General features: G+C 36.7%; 1 protein-coding gene across 2 annotated transcripts; it reads left to right on the top strand.

Moving 5' to 3' along the window:
- Nucleotides 1-12,572: 12,572 nt before the first annotated feature.
- Nucleotides 12,573-15,990, top strand: LOC121236470 (elongation factor 1-delta-like). 2 transcript variants are annotated; one of them, XM_041132901.1, is made up of 8 exons: nt 12,573-12,728; nt 13,729-13,838; nt 14,019-14,135; nt 14,292-14,385; nt 14,612-14,738; nt 14,855-14,968; nt 15,247-15,408; nt 15,798-15,990. In XM_041132901.1, coding segments are annotated over exons 2-8 (702 nt in total). In that variant the 5' UTR covers nt 12,573-12,728; nt 13,729-13,752; the 3' UTR covers nt 15,800-15,990. The 2 variants fall into 2 exon arrangements, with proteins under 2 accessions (XP_040988835.1, XP_040988836.1); XM_041132902.1 differs by having other exon boundaries at nt 12,615-12,728; nt 13,732-13,838.
- Nucleotides 15,991-16,641: the final 651 nt, after the last annotated feature.

The following is a 16,641-nucleotide window of genomic DNA, read 5'->3' as shown; positions in this document are numbered from 1 at the left end:
CAACATGCATTAGCTTTGTGGTTTGAGCCACCACAACGAAAGCATGTAATGCGCGAACTTCGACCACCACGAACTATATTTCGATCATTGTATCCTTGGTTTGAAGGTTGTGAATCACGACCTCCATTTGAGCGTTCATTAGAACGTTGATCCCCACGATAACCTCGTACACGATTGTTTGAAATTCTGTCATGATTATACTTATTTTCACCAGTGGACTTGGGTCCAGAGGATCTATTTGTATACAAGGCAACATGGGAGGAATTTGTGTGAGAAGCAGAGGAAATACGCAACTCAAAATCTTGGAGCTTACCGATTATATTTTCCAGAGACGAAAAATTATCTCTAGCATTGATAGCTGCCACAATAGGATCAAATTCAGATCCAAGGCCACGAAGAAGGTAGTTTATGAATTCATCATCATCCATTTGTTTTCCGGCACCACGAAGAGAAAAGGCCAATGACTTGGCCTTGTGTAGGTACTCCTCTATAGACGAGGAACCTTTGGTGAGAACTTGCAACTCTCCACGCATCTGTTGGACACGATCACGAGTATGTCGTCCATACAAAGTTTCAAGAACTTCCCAAGCTTCATGCGACGTCTCACAATTAATCACTTGTGAGAGAGGTGCTTCTGACAGGGAGCTGTTGATCCAACCAAGGATCAACTGATCCAGACGCAACCATTTTGTTTCTACTGGATTGGATATTAGCTGATGAGTAGCATCAGGAACCATTGTGGGTGGGCAGGGCAATTCATTGGTTAGATAGCCTAAAAGACCATGGCCTAGTAAAACAGGAAGGACATGGGCTTTCCATAATAAGTAATTTGTGGACGTGAGTTTGGTTGGTATATCGGGTAGGTGTGTTTTGGTGGAAAAGAACTCAAGTGAGGAAGAGTCATTAGATGAAGGAACTTGTGATGCCACGTATGAGGCACACCCATATAACTGTGTGACCGAGATGCATACGATGAAAGAAATCGGAGCCCCACCCCCTTCTGTGTGACCTAACCACTTAGACATTTCTTACTTTAATCTATCTTGAATTCTTAGAATCTAAGAAATCTTATGATTACACACACGCAAACATTAGCACTCGATCTCAAAATCAAGATTGGATCAGCGTTACTAGCCTTGCAGCTCCGGCTCACACAACCCCCCCCCCCCCAAACCCCAGCCTTAACGATCAGTTTTCTCATTCTCTCTCATTCAACTTTTATGGGCTTCCATCAAAATTTCAGTATGTGCCAATGAACCCATCCAATATTGGGAATCAAACTTCTGGCTTTTCAGATTATTCAAATTCCAATGCTGGTTTCAATACGTCGTTGTTTACGGGATCAGCGACCGGTTCTTCAAGGCTGAGAATTGTGAAGGTGAGGAGGCATTCGAATTCCCATAGTTTGAGACCAACGGGAGCCTCCGACGACCATGCAGACCTCGGCTTCAATCCATTTCGGCCCGTTTCCGAGCGTTTGATTCCAGCCTCGTCTACATCCCAAATCGGGGCTTCAATTTCTTACGGCTTCGGTTTTGGCAACAGTGGGAGTGAGTCATTTGTGTTTGGAGCGAACAGGATCGATTCGGGTGCGGATTTGAATATGGGAAAGCGGGATTCTAGTGTAGGTTTGTAAAATGGGCATGAGCTTGTGATTCTCTGCAGGTGTATCTTGTATCTGTTATGTGTAATGTCTAATGTGGCATATAATTAGTAGATGGCTGTTTCTATACGAAAAGCAGCCGAACTGGCTAGAAGCGCCCCTCAAAAACAAAATGTAAAAAACAAAACAATTGGAGGAAATAATAGAAACAGCTAATATCACCATTAACCATTGTCGGAGAGCAAGGGAGGCTAGAATGGAGTCGGAAATGGAGCTCTGTTGGGGTAAGTTCGCTTTACTTTAAGAACAAAAAATGAAGAGTAATGTTACGTACAGTCTCCATTTGGGGACTGCACATGTAAACTTGAATAATTTTATCTTTAAAAACTTTTTAAAATTATAATAATATCACTTTCAAATTACAATAATTTCTATTTTAATGATATATATCAATAGGTCTGCACATATAATCCTACTTGAGGACTACTAATAAAATTTCTCAAAAATTAAAGATTCATCTTCAAACGCGGGGCACCATATTTTATTTTATTTTTTACTTTTTTTTAACTTTAGGCTGCTAGGTGGCTTTGGCCACATAATTCGGTAGCGGGTGTCGGTATAAAACTTCTGTAGTCGTTGCAGAACTCATACATATAAGGAAAAAACTTGTATGCCGCCCAAAATGTACCACTCTAGTGTACCGCTGCAAATTTTTTTTTTTTTTATATATATTTTTACTTAGTGATTTTAAGTGTATTGGTGCATTTTTTTTATTTTTTAAAAATACTTAAATATATTAAAAAAATATAAAATGAAAAATGAAAAAAAAAAAAACTAAAAAGCAACAAGTGGTAGAAATGAGTGGTGCTACTCAGGAGGCAGAGTAGCACCGCTCTTTATATAAATATATGTTATTCTACAATTTTTTTGTTTCCACAAATTTTCTCTACTAATCTAATCTAATCTCATTTCATTTAATTATTATAATTTTTTAAATTTATATATAAAATAAAATAAATAATTTAATTTTTTCAAATTTTAAAATAAAAATAATATTAAAATAATATATTTTAATAATATTTTATTTAATTTTTAATTTTAATTTCAATTCATCCCTTATCTTAAAAACAAACCAGACATTTATTATATGCCATATGGCTAAAGCAGCAGATTTAAAAACAAAAACACTCTATATACTGCCACGTATGCAATATCATCAACGCAACGAATTAAGTCAACAACTATCTGTCAAAGAGTTCCCTGTCATGACAACTCCAGCCATCCCATATTTTTTTACGACATGCGGCATATCACGTCAACACCATTTAATTGACAAGATGTTAATGGGATGATATACATAATCAAAACTAAAACTATATCCTATAAAAATAAAAAAATAAAAAACTGAAACTATATACAGTAAAAAGTCCAAAACCAAAGTTGATCAGTCCATTTAAAGGGCAAACTAGATATTTTGTTACTTAACCTATTTTTTATGATTTTTTATTTTAATTTTTGTAAAATTCATTTTGATTTTTGGGTTTTTGACTTTTCACTAACTAAATTACTAAATTATTAGATGAAATGGTCAAGTAAAATGCTGAATACAGTCACATAGGACAAACGGCTGCTTACGTGAAAAAAAAATGCACCTTTTTGTATAAAAGCCAAAACCACGCCGCACTTCGCTTGAATCATGAGTTTGCCGCTAACGTGCAAAGGATTGCAGTCAAACTTCATATTTCAAAAGAAAAAGAAATGTAAGATGTAAAAAGGAGTGCAAGGACCAGGGAAGAGGTTTTGACAAATTGATTTTGATGGTGAACATCGAAAATTAAAGATTGGCTTCCAACTTTCATATTGAATGAGTGAGAGAGGTGAGACGTACAGGTCATCTTGTGGGGAAAAAGAGGGGTAGGTAAAGCTGTACAGGTCATCAATTTCGTGGGAAAGACGAAGGGAGGAAGATTTGAGAGATTGAAGAATTGGTCTAAAAAAGTGACTCAGTTTTGTTGGAGAAGACGAAGGGAGGACAAATATGAAATGCATCGTTTTGTCATTTCATTTTCTACAAGAAAATTGAAAGTAGCAATAGAATTAGTGAAGACGGAGGCTCTTGCTATCACCCTCTTCCAGACTGACTCTATTGTTTCCGATGTGTCCGCTTGCAGCAGCTCGTTTACAAGCATGAACTCACCCGGGGCCTCTCATACGCTTCTCTTTCTTCTTCCCTCTGTTTTTTCTTCTTATTTCCTGTATTTTTGGTTTTCGAATCTCGATTCAGCTTTTCAATTCAAAACCCATGTAGTGTTGCTTTATTTATTTATTTATTTTTTTTACGCCTAACGCTTGAAAGAACGATCATCTCGAACATGGCAATTCAACAAAAGCCTAGTTCAAATTATATGAAAGAAATGTTAACAATGAAATATGTTATTGTCGCTGCAATCCCATCTAGGGAGAGTTACAAACAAGTAATAAAAACAAAACATTACTCATACGAAATCCATTCCGTTTTCTCGCCCAACCCAGAAGCAGAAGAATGATCACATAGTGCCGAGAAGACCCTCCATCAATATCATTGCCCTTCAGCCTTAGGTTTCTCCAGAAATGTCTTCTTCAACCAATTGAATGGCTGGACGAGCCAAAGGGCAAAGGTGGCGGCTGCAAAAGTAATGGTGCCATCAACGTGCAGGCGTTAAAGACCATGCCAGCTCGGTCCTCCAATCCGAGCCCCTGGCCGAGCCCTTACCCTTAGGACCTTTCCGCGAGTCCTCTACTCGGCGGTGTGTTGTCGTCTCCAAGGAGAGGGTCAGCGACTCCAAAGAAGTTCTTCTGGAGGCCTTTCCCGTCGCCTTCACCCGCTAAGCACATAATATCGTTTTGGTTCGCGCAGTGAAATGGGTTTCATGGATTTCCAAGAAAGGCTTCTCCATTTTCGTATTGAATGAGGCAGAGAAGAATCATGCTCTTGAATAATTTTTTTTTTTTTTGTGATGTGGCCTGACCGACTGCACGGCGCCTGCATAGGGCGATTGTGTATAGAAGAGCTGTTCTTTTAAAAAAGTTTGAAAATTCATGTTGACCTAACATGGCCAAAGGTTCGAGGAAGTTAGGTTGCCACGTCACTACTAGGGAATGGCTGACAGGTGGCTTTTCTCTACCTCATTGTGGTTTATAAGGTTCCATTGGGCCTGACAGTATATTGGGCCCGATAATTTGGATAAATATAATCCTCAAGCTCTCGTGTAGGTTTTGTCCACATGAGTCTGCATCTTTATTATATTTTATGGTTGATATATAGGTTGCCACCCGCCACCTAGCAAGGTTCTAACAAAAAAATAAATAAATTAACAAATGCCTACTAACACTAAGAAGAAATTGAGACACACCAACTAAAGATTTGAGAAATCTATATTAGGGGGATAAATATCTCTTAAAGTTCTAGATCGGATATTAGGGATTAGATTGAAAGAGAGATAAACACATAAAATGGGTCTCGTAATATTTATTGAACATTAAATACTGTTTGAAAATTCAGTCAGACAGGTATTAATGATATAAGACCTATTTCATATGTTTATCTATCATTTATTCTAGGCCCCAAAATTCGGCCAAATATTCTAGAAAACCAAAGTTTCATTAGGTGGATGCATGAGACATATGTTCACTCTTAAGAGATATATTTGATACTCCCATCCTAAAACACCATTATTAAATTAATCAATGGAACAGAAGATCAATTGACTGATTAATTATTATTATTATTTTGATATTGATATTGGCAAATGTATCATATATGATTTAAAAAATAATAGTTATTGGCAGGTCCATTAGATCTTGTTATCTTCAGTAAGATCAACTGATGTGACATGTTTTAAATATCTTGATAAATCAATCACTTAAATGAGAAATCACTTAAGTTAGAACATATCAATTAGTATGATTAAAAATGACAAAATTAGGATGAAAAATAATATTTCTCTTGTGCAAATGAGCAAAGGGTTTTCCAAATTGATTTTTGCGCATGAATTGTTTGATTCAAGGCTGCAATCTACCAAAATTGAACGAATTTTCAGAATGAGTCAATCTATGATACCAAATTGGATCATTGAAGAAAGTTGGGGTTGCCACCTTGTAGCTAGGCCTCTGCAAAAACACAATAAGCCCGACCCACCCTACAAAACCGGTCCGATCAGCTCGCATAAAATCGGATTAAAATTAGATGCGGGTTGGATGATGTCCAACCCGCTTTTAAGCGGAATAAACCGATCAAACCGCAGACCCCCTCTCTTCTTTCTATCCAACACAAACCCTAGCTCCGCTCTCTCTCTCTCTCTCTCTCTATGCAGCAAAAAGACGCTATGGACAAAACCCCTCTCTCTTCGAAAGGCTTTCTTGTGAACTGCAATTCGCCTAATAAGATATGAGAGTCTCAAAGCAGTTCAACCTATCCAAGTCCTATGTGAACCGCGATGATCTCCACTGCTGCGGCAGCTTCTCCTTTTTAACATACGTCGCTGGTGGTGGCTGTGACTGTGAGTCTCCCTATTATTTCTTGTTCACGTCGATGCTGGTGGAGGTATTATCGCTACGGCCCTTGGTGATGGAAGGGAAGGGAAGGAAGCCCTCACCTTTTGGCCCAACAACTCCGCACACACGACGTCGAAGGAAGTGAAGATCATGGAATTCATGATTGACCTTTGTCTGATCTCTTTACTAAATATTTCTTGTTTACAAAAAGTGCTGAAATGGTTTTTCCTCTCTCTCTCTATTTGTTTCCCAAGAAATTGCCTTTCGGTTTCTCTTTTATTTTTCTCCTGTCGGTAAAGTAAGAAGAAGACACTGAAATGCTGCAAACTGTACTTTTCATTTTTTGTTTTTTAGGATGTTGATACGAGATTGATAATTTTATGTTGTGATCAGATCATACAAATGATAGAAATATTTTGTACATCGATGCGCAAGTGAAGAATGCAGATTTTTTTTTTGGCCCTCTGTGGGGAATGTCGGGTCATACTGGTTCGACCTGATTTTTGTTTGTTCGGGTCGGGTCGGGTCGGGTCGGTTTGGAATCTTGTATGAGAACAATCGGGTCGGGTCGGGTGCAACCCCAATTGTTTCAAGTCGGGTTGCAACCCTACTTGCAACTCATGACCATATTAGGGGCTGCCATTTTTTTAAGATGATAAATGCATGCACAGACAATTCTATTTAGAATGGCTTATTGGCATGAGACTATTTATCATGTTTATGGGACGTCTTCTCTAGATGTGCAACATAAGGAAAACAAAGCAACACCATTAACTTAGTCAGGTTAAGAGGCTTTAAAATGTGAAGTATGTATCAATCATAGAGCCAGGAGGCCAACCAAACCATGTCAATGCATGGAACAGTTCTACTTCTATGTATCCATTTGCAAGGCTCATGAGTATTTGGGACCCTATAATAGGGATAGAAAATGCTGTTTTTCATCTTAAATTTTATCATCCTCAATTACACTAGTTGATGCGACAAGTTTTAAGTGATTTCATAGGTTAACCACCTAAATGAAAAGTCGTTTAAAATATGACACATCGACTGATGTGACTAAAAATGGTGAAATTCAAGATGAAAAAAGTATTTCTCAATAGAGAAAAATCAAACAGCTAATAAAGAAAATATCTCAATAATAATGGAATCTAATGGACTTAAGTTCATTAACAGGATCAATAAAGCTGTACAAGCAATCTGTAGAGGGGTCAAACCACCCAAAAAGACTTGTTCTGGGAATGGCCAACATCCCATTTTCTAAAATCCATGGCCCTGCTTAGAATTCTGGGTTCATGCCCTCCATACTCCTATTGCTTGTATTCAGTAACAACAAAGACCAGTCATGAGCTTTATGAAGCTTTGGCACCTTGATGTTGATGGATGATACATATTCACAGAAAACATCATTCCATGCCCGGTCCCCGTTGCCTCCTAGCTTATTATCTCCAATATATTGGACCCCTCTCCCTCTCGGCCCCTTCTCCCTTTCCCTCTCCTTTTACTTTTCTAGTACATACATGTGCTCCATGCATATGAATGGTGCATATGCTCATCAACATAACTTCCAGCTTACTCCAAGTGCTGGCTTGTGAAATTAATTTCTTGTTAGGAAATCTGAAGATGAAATGTCAAGATCTACTCAACCTACTTAAAATTGTTGAATACATGGAAGATCCATGCACCCACCCACTTCAAATTTTTGTGAACTTCGAAATGAATGAAATGTTTTCAAGTCCATTGAGAAGTAAAATTGGATTTTAGAACATATCTAAGAGTATTTCCATCCGGTTCTTTAAAGGGGACTTTTCTCTATAATTTGAGAAAAATTTTAAGGATTTGTTTAAAATCACACTACATCCGAATCCATATTTTAGGAAAAAGGTTTAGGGATGAACATTAGTTCTCCAAATATAAAAAATTACTATTCATCCCCTAAATTATTTTTTATCAATATTTTATTCTAATAAATAAAATAAATTATTCTTCCAATCATCTACACTTTCTATCATACTCATACTCGTTATAGTTTCAAATAATAATTTTAAAAATAATTTAAATAATTACAAAAATATAAAAAAATTAATTTTAAAAATATTATCACACCCGCAAAAAATAATTTATCTTTTTGTTTAAAATATTCACTAGAGTAATAGTTCAAAACATAAGAAAAAATATTGAGTAGTTAAGTTTGTAAATAGAAGTGAGAAAAAAATAATAAAGAAAGGATAGAGAAATATTATTTTAATAGAAAAGAGAAAAATGATAGGGAATGAGATATATGAGGTTTTTAAAAGATGAGTAAAATTTAAGAAATTTTTTTAGAGAATGTGGCTTTTAGCTAAATTATAGGAAATTTTGAAGGAAAACCGGATGAGAATACTCTAATGCCTAATGTGACTAGTTGAAATATTAAGAAAAGAGTCGGGCTACTCTGCCGCCCAGAGTAGCTTGCTCTACTTGACCGATAGTTGTTTTTTGCAATTTTTTTTTTCATTTTTCTATTCACATTTTTTTAATATATTTAAATATTTTTAAAAAATAAAAAAATATACTAATATATTTAAAATCACTTTTTTAATTATTAAATAAAAAGAAAAAAATTATTTTTTTTCCGAGTGATAAAATAGAGCGGTAATAATTGGTGGGCAAACTTACTTTTTCCTTTAGGAAAACATGGAAACAGAAGAAGGGGAACGAAACAATCTGCTATAGATAATTGGAGGTTGAAAAACAACTTGGGCCCTGTGGAGCTCATATATATCAGAATAGTACGAGAACATGGACATATGCTCACATGCCTCTGCACATGAAGGGCTCTACATCTCACACTAACGACAAGGACTACCCTACGCAATGCAAACTTTATTAGAGCATTGATTTGCAATTTAGCCTCTATTTTAAGCACTTTACTATTTCTATTTTTTTTTCTTTTATTTATTCGTTATTTACTTATCATGAATATTCTGACTTTTTTTATTTTTAATTTACAGAAATCCAACCATCAAATCATTGTCTCTGCCTATTATATATCTTTGTGCATGTTAAGAGATTAGTTTCTAAACAGCATTCTTATTATTAACCAATTTAGAACCAGCTAAGAAGAGACTAACTAACTTATCAATGATGGGGCAACTAAAGAGAATCCAATGCATTCTGTTGACAAACAGAACCTTGCAGCTATAGTGTTTCATATATGTCGTGATGATGCTGATGATGATGATGATGATTATGATCACAATTATATGAATCTAAAGGTCAAATTGTAATGATACTCACTTAGATGTTTCAGTTTTCTGGTTTTCTCGACAACGAGTGACTTAGAACAAAAAACTAAGGGTAATATGCTAGGGATCCCGCTGAAGCTCCCGCTCCATTTTATTTTCTTTTTTAGTTTTTTTTTTTTCACTTAGTTTTTTTCATATCATTTTTTTAACATTTTTAAATATATTTTAAAAAAGAAGAAAATTTACAGTATTATTAAACAACACTTTCTTAATCACTAAGTAAAAAAAAAAAAACTAAAAAAAAAACATATCGAGCGGGAGCTCCAGCGGGATCCCCATCATTTTCCAAAAACAAATTGATTTCTAATCACTTGTTATTATGTATTGTCATAAAATAAGAAAATTTTAGTACATCAAGATTGTAACAAACAATGTTTGGGTCTCAACAAATAGAGAAGTTGGCATGTGCTTCACCCTCAAACAATTGATAATTGATCATCCCTGTTTGTGGATGTGTGAAAGATGATCTCTCAAATAAGTGCAGGGTTCATACTTCATATCCATGGATCCCACATGTATATCTAAGTACATTGCATAGACACATACACTCATAATAAGATATATACTTCCTTTTAGCTCTACCTTTATTATATATATATATATATATATATTATCTTTTTAAGTTTCTAGCTTATTTTTTGCTCCAATGGTACCCAAAAGTTCTTTATATACTATAAATATGTTTAATATTAATTAATGAAATTTACTTGATGAGGCAGCAAAGTGGGACATCCCAATTACCATACTGGTAATTAATAGTAATGTAATGCTGATAAATGTGAGAGGAGTTAAGTATCCAAGAGCATTTGGGTAATACTGGAGGCTATAAAATTGACATATGTGGCTGTTCCCCATGCACAATCTGTCTTCTCTCTCTCTCTTTCATATCCACATAGAATCAACATCTATAGATAGTATTTGGGTTTGAGAGAAATAAAAAGAATGGTGTCCAAAGTAGAAGAATCCATGAAGGGGAAGCAGCAGCAACCATCTCACCAGCAGCAGTTGCAGAAGCAAATGCAGTGCAACAAAGGAAAAGCCAGCAAGTTCAAGAGAAGCAGCTCCAATCTGGAAGAGGATGGCGCCTCCTCTGCCATTCTCTTGCTTGCTTGCATCGCCTGTTCTCCCTCATATGCATAGACACACAAACATAGGCAGAAGACGCCCTTGCAGTACTTCATATGCACTATCATGTTAACGGAAATATAGATATGCATATGCTTAATTAGTTCCCAAAGCTCCTTCCTTCTCACTTTCTTTCTTACCTATTCTTCATTATACCTTTCAACCCTCCCTTGTATGAATTTAAATATTCCAGTGAACTTCTACTTTTCTGTATTAAATAAAGAACTATTATCAACCATCGGTAACTGCAAAATATACACATGAAGGCTCATTTCAGCCTGGGAAACAATTCACATTTTAATTTCAAGCTTTAACTCAAGAATCATAAATGAGTGTGTATAAATAGAGAGAGTAATAACAGGATAAACATGATTTTTTTGCATGAAGCAAGCCAAAATCTAACATCTGTTCCCTTAGTAGATCTGTATGTACTCTCCCCAGTCCTTTATTCTTGCTTATGTATCTGAGCACTCCTTTGTGTCCAGATATGATAGAATGAAGCATCCATCCATCCATGTCAATTTCAGAACATGTTGAACCACATAAAGATTTCCCTTCATTATTTTTTCAACAGTTCCAAGTGATTTCAGCATCCCTATCAAATCTCTCTTCCATATTTTTCTCTTTTAAAAAATGTTCATACCTGAATATTCCCCAGTACCATACCCCAACTGAACCATGTTAATTAACTAATGACATGTTCCACAAGTATATGCATATATCAAGACATCATCTCCACATCATGCAGGGCTGGTTTCCCTCTTGTTTAGCAACCACCATGTGCAACAAGAACCCGGGATAAGAAAAAAAACTCTAAAGAGCATGATTAGAGCATGCGCCTTTTTTTTCTTTGACACCGAGTATCAGAGAACAAAATTCCAACTAATTCTGGGATGCACAGACCCAGGACATCTTTCTGATCACTACACCACACCCTTTGGACTTAGTGTGTGCATGTTCATACAAGGGAAACCTACTCGATGCTTTTCCCTGATTCTCTTAATTTTCTCTCTCTTTTCTTAGTCTCTAATCTTCCCTCTATTTGGATGGATTGCTATTACATAATCATTTGGTAGAATGCGGTCTTGGATATGAACCATGTGACGTGATGGGTATAATTAACATCAAATGAACGGTAGAAAAATAAAAATAAAAATAAAAAATAATTTTTCCATATTAAAGAATCATGAAATGATGATGGAATGATGATAGTTAAGAGGATGACGAATAATATTTCTCATAAACATTACATTGCAAGTAGCTGAGTAAGGACACTACAATGTGTGGTGTACTAGGAAGTAGAACATCCTCTGCTTGCTCCTCTTTATCATTATAACAATTTTAATCCCTAAAAGAATGGAGAACTTATAACCTGTTTAAGGAGTTCTCAGGGTACCTGCTGTAGTATGTGGCTCATATTGAGTGGAACACGTATTTAGAGAAAGCAAGCTGATGCCGAAAGTGAAGAGGAGTGGAGTGAGGGGTATTTTTGAAATTTTCTAATACCTCTATATAGCTAGGGTTAGTATAAATACATATTAATTATTATGTAATCCTAATTTGACAGTTAGTGAAAATTCAGCCTCCACTCCTGTGGATATAGGCATACTGTTGAACTACGTTAAATCTGTATTTTTTCTTTTTCGTATTGTTCATAATAATTGCCGCACGTAGCACAACAGTATCTTTCTTCAATTCAATTGTCTTCTACACTTTATTAGTGGACAGTGCTGACCAAGATGGCAACCGAGCCAGCTAGATTTCTCCAAAGAGTATCCCTACAGTCATGATGTGGTCATGTAACCTCTAAATTCTATATATAGATGTCTCAAAAACTGGAATATATTTGTTTTCAAATTTTTATCGATTCTAAATTTTAAGAGATTAATGCCTTAAATTAAAAGAGGACCGAGGAAATGAGTTTTGTATCTAAAATGTTGGGTATAAATTTACTAGGCCCCAAATTTATAAGTGGCCTATCAGAAAAGAAGACCCATCTTAACCCAAGCCCACCAAGTGCACCAAAGAAAAGTCCAAAATGTCATGTACTGATCGGGAAGTACAGCAACCACGTTCATATTTCTAGGGCACTTTAAAATCTCGCGGATAACAGCTCAACAAGTGGTCAACTAGTCTCTATCATCTCCGCGCCTCTCAAACTTCTCAGCTCCATCGCCGCAGCGGTAAGCTATTTTTGTTCTTTTTGTTAATCTTCTATGAGTTTTTATGGGTGGGTTGCAGAGATCTGCTTCGATTACTTATTCCATCACCTCTGTTAGAGATTATTACAATTTACTCACTCGTATTGTCCTCGCCAGAAAAGAAAAAAAAAAGGCATTAGTTATTTTCACAAGTCATGGGTGTAGAAACAGTTTGTTTTGGTCTATTTTGATGACGGTAATTCTCCAATGGAAAGTTGTTACCTTTATTTTTTTGTTACCATGCGTATTTTTTGTATATCTTTTATTGCATTTTCAGATTAAGTCAAGATCTTTGGCATAGTTTGATTTTTGTTCCATTAATGTTACATCCTTATACTTGCATTTATGCCTGCACTATTCTGACACTGTTCACTCATACAGCCTTCATGGAGTTGTTTAGCAGTATATTTTGACTTCTAACCCCACGTCTCAGTGGGGAAAAGTTGATTTTGAAAGGGGGAAATTTTTGAATCGTAGGCTCTCTCATCTGTTCAATAAAATGGCTAAATTAGAAGCTTTAAATGGTAGGTAAATTTTTCATGGCCGAGGGTAACGGAGAATGAAGCCAGTAAAAAAAAAAAAATATTCTGTCTGAGTCTTATACGTACCTTACGTTATTTTTGCCGAACTGCCCAAGTTGGGACGCATAAAGAATTCCATTGCTTAATTTGGCTCTAAAAACTTTCATTTTCATCAGTTTTGTTGCGTTGTGAAAACATGCTTCTCTCTAATTTTCTTGTTTTTACAAGTAATGCAAACTTAAATGAGACAAAAGAGGGGGTGAACTCCAATATACAGGTAGTATTCAAGAGATCCACCAAACTAGCAAAAGGGAAAAGTGATTAAAATTTGAATTTTGCTTAGAACTATGTTTGGATATGGGAGACTATAGATATTTTGCAGGAGGTCCAGTTTATTTGTTTGTTGTTGTTCATCGAAGAAGCACTTATCCCTGTCTTTTGCTCTTCCTATTTGCTTGTAGAAGCAACCTGCACACTTAGCTAAAATGGCAGTCACATTCTATGATGTCAACTCACCCTCTGGCCTGAAGAAACTTGACGATTACCTCCTTACTCGTAGTTACATTACAGGGTAAGTCTTGTGTCATTTGTCATTTATACACCTGTTTTCATGTAAGCATTGTTTTCTTATTCTTCCTAGACTTGCTTTGGGAGTATGTGAGAAGAACACAAGAAGACACTAGCATTCATGATAGTGATTTCGATTCAAGTTTTTTTCTATGGTATGTAAATTGCTTCTCTCTCTTTTCAGCTATCAAGCTTCCAAGGACGATCTTACTGTATATGGAGCTGTTTTCAAGGCTCCATCAGCTGAATATGTTAATGTGTCTCGGTGGTTCAATCACATTGATGCACTCTTGAGGATCTCGTACGTCCCCCAACTATTAATTTTATTGTTATTGTGATATCAATCTTCATCTTGTGAGCTTGTCTTGGAGATGCTGTTTGATATATGTCTATACGTTTTTTCCTTGTGTTCTCCATGGTTTCTTTTGGTCTAATTATGTGTTCATGTCACTTCTAGTGGTGTTTCTGGAGAAGGATGTGGTGTCACTGTTAAGGGATCTGCTCCCATCACAGAGGAGGCAATTGCAACCCCTCCAGTTGCTGACACTAAGGCAAGTACCTTCTAAATTATTTTTGGTGTTAATCTACACATCTCCCTGTTTATGTATTCATATGCCTTTTTCACTTATCACTCAACTTTTGGTCTATTTGGGTTGCACCATTTACCTTGCTTCTGGATGCTTTCCTGAAGTCAATTTGGGTGTCCTTTTATTTTCAGGTTTAGATATTTCTTTAAAATAGTTTAATCTAAGAGTTGGTCAAATATGATGTTATCAGGCCTCAGCTGCAGAAGAAGATGATGATGATGATGATGTAGACCTTTTTGGCGAGGAGACTGAAGAGGAGAAGAAGGCTGCAGAAGAACGTGCCGCTGCCATCAAGGCATCTGGCAAAAAGAAAGAGTGTCAGTTTTGTGGCTTATTTTTTGCGACCTAGCATGCTTTTGGAATACATTTTAGTGTGTTCCTTGTTATCATGCTGGCATTAATAATCTATTCTATTTTTTGCCCAAATAATCAGCTGGCAAGTCCTCGGTCCTTTTGGATGTGAAGCCATGGGATGATGAAACTGACATGAAAAAACTTGAGGAAGCAGTAAGAAGTGTTCAGATGGAAGGGCTGTTTTGGGGAGCATGTATGTTCTTCGTCCTGATTCATCATGTTTTTAGTTTTGGGCTTTAGAAAGAAATCAAACCAAGGTTTTGTCTTGCTCCAATTTCTCATGGAAAAGTGTTCTCAGCTGGATTGGTCATCAAAGTTTAGCTGACGGTTGATATTTCTATTAGTTACACCATTTTTTGTGTTATTTTTTGGCAATTTCTTTCCCTTTTATCTGGTGTGTGAGTTCTCTGATATCTGACGTGGAGCAAAGTATCATACGATATTCTGACATCAACTCAATGATTGTCACAGCTAAACTGGTCCCGGTTGGGTATGGTATCAAGAAATTGCAGATAATGCTTACCATTGTGGATGACTTGGTATCTGTTGATAGTCTCATTGAGGAACAGCTTACGGAAGAACCAATTAATGAGTTTGTCCAGAGTTGTGATATTGTGGCCTTCAACAAAATATGTAAGTGTAGTTTGAAATCTCTTTGTTGTCTAGTGATCAATCTATATCATTGTATGATTGGCTGATTCAGGTCTCAGAATTCTTGTGGCATAATTAAAAGTGCCTAAGGCCGAGCGCTTCCCTCTTGAGGAAGGGGTGGCGTGGTATTCCACGGGAGAGGTTTCTATTAGAAAATCGTGGCGCACGATAGTGTGATAGGCGCACATTAATAATTTTAAGGGCCGCCATGGCCGCTCAGCTGCTCAAGTTTCCTGCAGCCTGAGTGATGGGATTGCCCTACATTTATTTATTTTTGTACTTATCATTTATCAAGTAGGATCTTTGTAGTATAATTTGCAAATTTTCTTGATGTTAATATATATTTTTGTCATGTCTCATTGTTGTTGCAGAATTGGAGGGTTTGCCTCGCGTGTCAGCTGGATAGGTTGCAGTGGTGGAGAGATTGAAGACCTTTATTTATGTCTATTTATTCTTCCTATATTTGATGCAGAACAAATTAATATCCCAAGTTTTGTTTGCTGGACTTGTGGTCTGTTACTTTGCTTTGTGCTTTTGGCATGGAAATAATATGACTTGACCATATCTACGTTTCTTTCCGAATATGTGGCCACATATATGTTGAACTAGACCTCGTCTATCTCAACTACAACCACGCAAAGTGGCTCTCACTTTCCAGGCCACTTCCAGTTGTCCGAGCCTCAAAAAATTCTCAAAAGTCTTTTTTTTTCCAATTTTTTTTTTATTATTTGTATTTGTGAGAAAACCCAGAAATTAAGGAGAAAGGTACAGACATTTAGAGAGCATGATGCATGGAAGAAAAGCTGTATATTTTATTGAATGAATCAAATTACAAAAGGACAGAAAGAGGTGGGGTAGCTCGCACCCCGTTATCCGGGATGAGATCTCCCTTCCCCACACTCTGTGGGTGGGGGACGAGGAAGAAACTCTCTCTCTCTCTCTCTCCCCCCCCCCCCCCCCCAACCGGTCCATGCCGGGGCGGGGTGGGGGGTTTGCGGGTAGCACCCCTTGTAGTGGCTTTGTCGATTGAGTTGGCGAATGAGAGAGGAACATGCCGTTGGTTTTTCACTTGAGTTGAGTAACGGCATGAAAGATTTGTTTTCTCTAAAAACAAAATCAGGCGGTGGAAAGTTTGCGGCCGTGTTGTTTTCTGGACGCGTAGGCGGTAGGGGCGTGAATGGCAATTAGCATGCCGTGCATGATGAGTGTTGTGGT

This window comes from Juglans microcarpa x Juglans regia, chromosome 6S (genome assembly GCF_004785595.1).
Source record: "Juglans microcarpa x Juglans regia isolate MS1-56 chromosome 6S, Jm3101_v1.0, whole genome shotgun sequence".
In the NCBI taxonomy this organism is placed as follows: Eukaryota; Viridiplantae; Streptophyta; class Magnoliopsida; order Fagales; family Juglandaceae; genus Juglans; species Juglans microcarpa x Juglans regia.
This window is presented reverse-complemented; position numbering and strand designations above follow the sequence as displayed.

Bases quoted from the DNA above. Each gene is read 5' to 3' on its own strand.
- LOC121236470 (XM_041132901.1), top strand. From the start codon at position 13,753: ATGGCAGTCACATTCTATGATGTCAACTCACCCTCTGGCCTGAAGAAA. The intron at 14,136-14,291 runs GTACGTCCCCCA...TGTCACTTCTAG, and splicing joins GATGCACTCTTGAGGATCTC to TGGTGTTTCTGGAGAAGGAT. The intron at 14,969-15,246 runs GTATGTTCTTCG...TGATTGTCACAG, and splicing joins AGGGCTGTTTTGGGGAGCAT to CTAAACTGGTCCCGGTTGGG.